Source organism: Antrostomus carolinensis, unplaced genomic scaffold (genome assembly GCF_000700745.2).
Source record: "Antrostomus carolinensis isolate BGI_N321 unplaced genomic scaffold, ASM70074v2 scaffold22180, whole genome shotgun sequence".
NCBI classification, from domain to species: Eukaryota; Metazoa; Chordata; class Aves; order Caprimulgiformes; family Caprimulgidae; genus Antrostomus; species Antrostomus carolinensis.
In genome coordinates, this window is record NW_010286730.1 from 1,951 (window position 1) to 8,068 (window position 6,118).

At 52.8% G+C, this 6,118-nt stretch overlaps 1 protein-coding gene across 1 annotated transcript; it reads left to right on the forward strand.

Moving 5' to 3' along the window:
- The first annotated feature begins 281 nt into the window (after positions 1-281).
- LOC104518102 (rab-like protein 2A) lies at positions 282-4,113 on the forward strand. Its single transcript, XM_010177172.2, has 6 exons — positions 282-288; positions 960-1,039; positions 2,520-2,631; positions 3,298-3,395; positions 3,658-3,741; positions 4,033-4,113. Exons 2-6 carry the CDS (start codon positions 998-1,000, stop codon positions 4,111-4,113), a joined length of 417 nt encoding a protein of 138 aa, XP_010175474.1. The 5' UTR covers positions 282-288; positions 960-997.
- Positions 4,114-6,118: the final 2,005 nt, after the last annotated feature.

Sequence of the window (6,118 nt, forward strand, 5' to 3'; positions counted from 1 at the left end):
TGTACCGATTGCTGGATTTCAGGTTTATAGAACATTTACATTCTTTCTCTGGATCTGTCCAGCCTCGATGATCTTATCACAAAATACCACCGGGTTTCTCTCAGCCTTTGTTTGTTGGTGGTGTGCTGGTCCTTCCAGCTTTACTGAAGCAGTAGCTTTACTGGCTGTGAGGCCTCTGCCCCACTCCATCACTTGATTGATGTGAGTGTGAGACCACGAACCATCGTGTCTTTTGCAGGGTGGGCAGGTTGCTCAGCTCTTGCCATCGTTCAGGGCCGGTGCTCGTCAGTGCAGGGCGAGCACGTCCCTCCACTTCTACTCTTGCCCAAGTTGCCTCTGTTTGTAGCCCCAGGGAGCCTGATTCTCCACAGATGGACAATCAGAAACAGGAATTAAAATGCTGATGATTGCTCAGGTTTGCTTCCCAGTCTACAGGGAACTTAGCGAACTGGGACCTGTCTGTCTCAGGGTAACTTACTTTCCCTGGATGATTTCAGAACGAGTCGTGTCCCTGGAAGGAGCAGAGTTAGACTGTGACAGGAGACGGGACATTTCCTGTGGCAGGCACCTGGCTGTGTATCACTGTGTCAGAAATGAAGCTGTTTCAGGAATTGCAGGTTTTGTTTCCTGTTGTCATCTCTAGTGACAAGGTGCCGCACATCGTTATCACTCTGAGCTTTGGACGAGCTTTGTCTTACTGTCCTTGGTACGTCACGGCCACCCATGACTTCTCTTTTGCTAGGACGTTTAGTATCAGCACAACTCGTAGCTAAGCCTAGCTAAGGAGAGATCCTAGTTTTGCATTATCTCTTAGCCCTGGAATGTTTCAGATTACTGAGGTGAAACCTAATTTGTGACCCTGAGTAGATGGACTGGGCTTTGCATCCTGGGTTTAAGTTATGAGGAGAACAGGACTTGGAAAATTGTGTAATTCTAAGCTTGTTTTTTGTGTCTTACAGACTTCTGGGACACAGCTGGACAGGAGAGGTTCCAGAGCATGCATGCGTCCTACTACCATAAGGCTCATGCTTGTATCATGGTAAGGGTGGAGTCTCAGCTGAGATCTGATGGAGTTTTCACTGATAACCATCCCAGAGGACACATGGCCTGTGTGGCACCTTTTATGATTACGCTGCCTTATATTTCTTGTCTCCTCCAGTGCTTTAAAAAACTTTCCTATATTGTTCTTTCTTCTCTTACCAGATAAAACCAGTGTCTTGGGCACGTTTAGGTCTCTTCTCTCTTTCCTGATAGCACTCTTACTACATTCCCTAGCTTGGCTGTCTTCAAAATTTCCTTGCTTTAGTCACTGTGTTTCCGGGAAGGTGGAAACCCTCCCTCCACCTGCTGCCCACGCTGCTCTGGGTGCAGCCCAGGACACGGTTATTGGCCTCTGTGCTGCCAGCGCACGGTGCTGCCTCATGTCCAGCTTTTCATGCCCCAGTAGCCCCAAGTCCACCTCCACCAGGCTGCTCTCCATCTCTTCATCCTCCAGCTTGTATTGATACCAGGGATTGCCCCAGCCTAGGTGCAGGACCTTGCATTTGGCCTGATTCAACCTCAGGAGGTTCAACACTTCTCCAGCTTCTCCAGGTCCCTCTGGATGGCATCCGGTCCCTCAGGCGTGTCAACCCCACCACTCAGCTTGGTGTCATCAGCAAATCTGCTGAAGGTGCCCTCGATCCCACTGTCTCTGTCATTGATGAAGATATTGAACAGTACTGGTTCCAGTATGGACCCCGAGGGACACCGCTTGTCACCGATCTCGGTCTGGACATCGAGTCATTGGCCACCACCCTCGGGATGTGACCATCCAACCAATTCCTCATCCACTGAACAGTCCACCCATCAAATCCGTATCCCTCCAATTTAGAGAGAAGGATGTTGTGGAGGACCATGTCCAAGGCCTTTAGAAGCAGTCCTGTCAGAGGTGGTACGAGGGAGAGGACATTCCGGTCTTGTTCTGTGCTGTGATGTGGTACAAACATGTTCTGCAGGGTTGCTACACAGGACACGGTCTTTTCTGGTCTTCTGCCCTTTCTCTTTTCCTGCCCTTTGCCTTTCCCGTTTGTTAGCTCCAATCAGTCTTGTTTCCTGAGTCCTAACCTGCTTGCGTCTCCTGGTTTCTCCTGTTGCTCCAACTTCCCACTGTTTCTCATCACTTGTGAGCATCAGTCAACTCCACTGGTATTTGAATTGAATTGTGAAGCAGAGAAGCCTCACATCAGACCCCACTTGGCAGAACAGATTTCTCCCAGTCCTTGTTCACTGCGATGAGCGACAGAGCGCTTGTCAGGGTGCAAAATGAGAAAGTAAAGGAAAATTGGGGCTGTTTCTTGCATTGTGCAGAGAAAGGGGCTGGCTGCATGTTCCAGGGCTTGCTGGAGAGTCTCCCTTTTCTCTTTCATCCTCTCTAACAAAGGGCAGTTTCCTGTGTTGACGGACTGGTGGTGGGTGCAGTGGGTTGATCAGGAGCTGTCCTGCTGGTGGCCCCATGATAACTGGTTCTTTTTTGGAAGGTGTTTGATGTGCAGCGGAAAGTCACCTACAAGAACTTAAACAGCTGGTACAAGGAGCTGCGAGAATTCCGCCCAGAGATTCCGTGTATTGTGGTGGCCAACAAAATTGATGGTGAGTGTATCTTCTTCTTCCAGCCTCTCGGGATTGTGGTGTGATTCTCTTCTGACCTGGCTGTGTCAGCACGTCCTGTAAATACGCAGCAGGTTTGTTCCCAAGCAAAGCCTCTGGCCTGCGGAGGTCGGGGTAGCTGGGCCTGTTCAGTAAAAATATAGCACAGTTGAGTCATCTGTAGAGTCAGGCGTGGCCTTGGCTCCTGGGAACGTAACACGGCGTCAGGGCAGCGGGAGTTCTGGTTAAAAAGGCCAAACTGGAGGGGGAGGCATGATGAGTACTGGCAGCGGTGTCCCAGTCACCTGGACACGCAGCAAAAACCGTGGGGATGTGACTGGAGAACATGCTCAGATGCTGCACAGTGAGCTCATGAACGTGTTCTGAACCCAAAGCATTGTTTATTTATTTATGGCACATCAGAATCCGTCTCTAATGTAGTGGAGCACCATGGATGAACCAAGAACGCTTTCCTTGTTGAGTTTGCTGATGCTGTTGCTTTTGAAGCCCTGTAGCTTTTGGGGAGGACTCTCCCAGCCTGGTACTGCAGTGAGGAGGCCTGGGCAGCTGGAGCAGGCTCTGGTCTCCAGCTCTCCCACCACTCCTGCCTGTGCTGGCATCTGCCTGCAGTGATGTCTTACTGACCGCTTCTCCTCTGTTTGTCCCCAGCGGATATGAAGGTGACCCAGAAAAGCTTCAACTTTGCCCGGAAGTTCAGTTTGCCCTTTTACTTTGTGTCTGCTGCAGATGGCACCAACGTAGTGAAGGTAAAACACAGCTCTTTGGCTCAGCATCCCTGAGAGCCCTGCACAGTCCACGCTCCTGGAGACGGCTGTAGGCACAGAGAGCAGAAAACGGGCTCGTGTGGCTGCCTGTGAGGTCCTGGCAGCTGTAGGCAGTTGCAGAGGGGTTTCTGGTTTGCTTTGGTTTGGGTTTTTTTTTCCTGGGGGTGTGGGAACAGTTTCCATATGTTACAGGAAGCCAGTGCCCCTTACCTTGAGTGACAAGCGTCATTCTCCTTCTCACCAGCTCTTCAATGATGCTATCAAACTGGCAGTGGCTTACAAAGAGAATTCAGGAGATTTCATGGATGAGGTCATGCGAGAACTGGAGGTAAGAGAGGCTCTAGTACTGCAGTCCTCAGTGATTAGCAGCTCTGCTCTTTTTTCCCCTCAGGGAAAGCAGAGCCTGTGGCAAAGGGTGAGACTTTGTCAGCATGGAAGGGTTTGCCCTGTGCTGGTGACAGCGTGGGGTCTGTGTGCTGCTGGTGTCTGGGTTGGAAGGGGTGAGGTGGTGACCCTCTGAAGAGCCCACACTACCCTGGACTGAATTTGAAAGAACCACAGCAGAATGTAGCTGTTGCTCTCATGCTTCTCAGCAGTTCCTTGTCCTGCTCCTTTCCAGAGCTTTGACCTGCAGAAGAAGAGTGAGACTTTGTCAGATAAAGAGGAGAGCTGCCCTGAAGAGAAGCCCCCATCAGCCTGAGCCCCGGATCCCGAGTCTGTTCTTTCCCTTTGCTCTAGATTTCTGGGGCTGGTTAGAACTGCCCTGCTCAGAGAAAAGCGGTTTTTGTCGTGCCCCGAGAGCTCTGGGGATGGGCAGCTGGGCCTCTCCCCTCCTCTGGGAGACTGGCTGGGGTGTTCCTGGAGTCAGCCGTAGCCACTGCACATCACTGTGAAGGAAAGGGCGAGAGCTCCCACGTGGTTCGTAGTTGCCCCAATGCTTCTTCAAGGCAAAGCCTGCCTGCCAGGAGAGCTCAGCCACCCTTGGGCCTGCAGGGAAGGGTCCTGCCCAGATGCTTTAATGGCACCTACTGGAGAAAACAAAACAGTAAAGAATTTTTTTTAATAAAGCTTTGAGCTTTCGCATCCTTCCTGCTTGTTTGTTACAGGGCTGTCCAGTTAGGATGCAGTGAAGGTCCAATTGCCAGCCCTCCCCACGGCTGTCACAGCCTGGCCAGTGCTGCCTCGCTGGCCACCCCTGATCTCTGCGGCACAGGTTCTTTGGGTTTCCTTCCCCGTTCTGTTACGGCGCAGCCAGACCCGGTACTGAACACGGGGGATTGCTCCTTTCCAGTCCAGTCCAGCTGAATCAGGTGGACTCTCCCACCCAGGAGGCTTGTCCTGCCCCAGCCTGATGGATGTGGCTGCTGCTGTTCCCATGCGTGTGCTCAGGAGCTTTACGCGGCGTTTCCAAGAGCCGGGTACACAAACACACACAGGGACCTGCACAATTAAAGTGACCAGCAAAGCAGATTGACATGAGGCAGAGCAAGGCCCTTCCCAGCACCCACGCTGCAGAGCCACCACTAACACCAGTGTGCACAGCCCAGTCCTTTGCTGCCCTTCCAGATGATCAGGATCGGATCTTCTCTAGTGAAACATAAACACCTTCACTCCCCAGGTTCATATGCACATGTTCATAAATTCCTCAACTAACAGGATGGAAATTCAGTCCGTGGAATCTCTCTGGCTGGTTGTTGAGCTCCTTACCCAGCCACTGGTGTCACGAGAGTCCAGTTTGAAGCTCACTGGTGCATTGTACAAACACACACACATACAGGGAGCTCACCAGCAGCCAGCCTAAGACACCTCGTGTTTCCAACTGCTGTCCCCAAGGCCTCCAGCCCCCGGGGACCTGTGTTCCCTTCTCCCCCTCCTCTCTGACCAGGCAGTTTCAGCCCTTTGCAGTGTCTCTTTGTCCCCTCATTCCCTGCCTGGCCCCGTTGTGCAGGTGCTGGGCACAGAAGTCCTTGCCTTGCACAGGAGACTGAGTGGGACCCAAGCACGGCGAGTTGTGAAAAGTGGCAGCTTTATTTCAAGAACTCAGTGAACTCTATTTGAAGGATGAAGTGACCGCAGCAGTGGGGGCACCGGGAGGAGCGTGGGCAGGACGGAGCAGACCCTTGGCACTGAGGCTGCCTCTGGAGCCGCCGGCGTTGCCCCACAGGGAAGGGTGGTGGTGGGGGACCGCAGCCCGCGCTGGATCCTCCTCCTCCCGCTGCTCAAGCCTTCTTTCTTCTGAAGATGGGCAGCAGCTCCTGCGCCTGAGTGAAGAATTCCATCAGCTTCTGGAGTGGAAATAGGCAGGAGTTAAACCTGCCTGGTTGTGTTGGCATCGGCCTTGGCCTCTGAAAGGTGGTGAGGAAATTACTCCGTGCCTGTGATGTGGGAGCAGCCGTTACCGCTGGGACCAGTCCCATGTGTTCCAATATCCAGTCGTAAAAGTGCGGAATGGAGGTGTAGATTCCTGGCCGTCTCACTCTCGCACAGCCTTTCCCCCAGCTGGTCACGCCAACCAGCCAGAAGTAGTCGGCGTGGTTGTCTTTGCAGGAGAGGGGACCACCGCTGTCACCCTGCAGCGGAGGAGAGAGGATGAAGGTGGTGTTGGGTGGCCTCTGTCAGCAGGGTGGCTGGCTCCTGCTCTCCCACAGCACCTGCCAGAGCTGGACTCCAAGAAAGACCTGCAGCAGCTAGAACAAGTCCAGAGG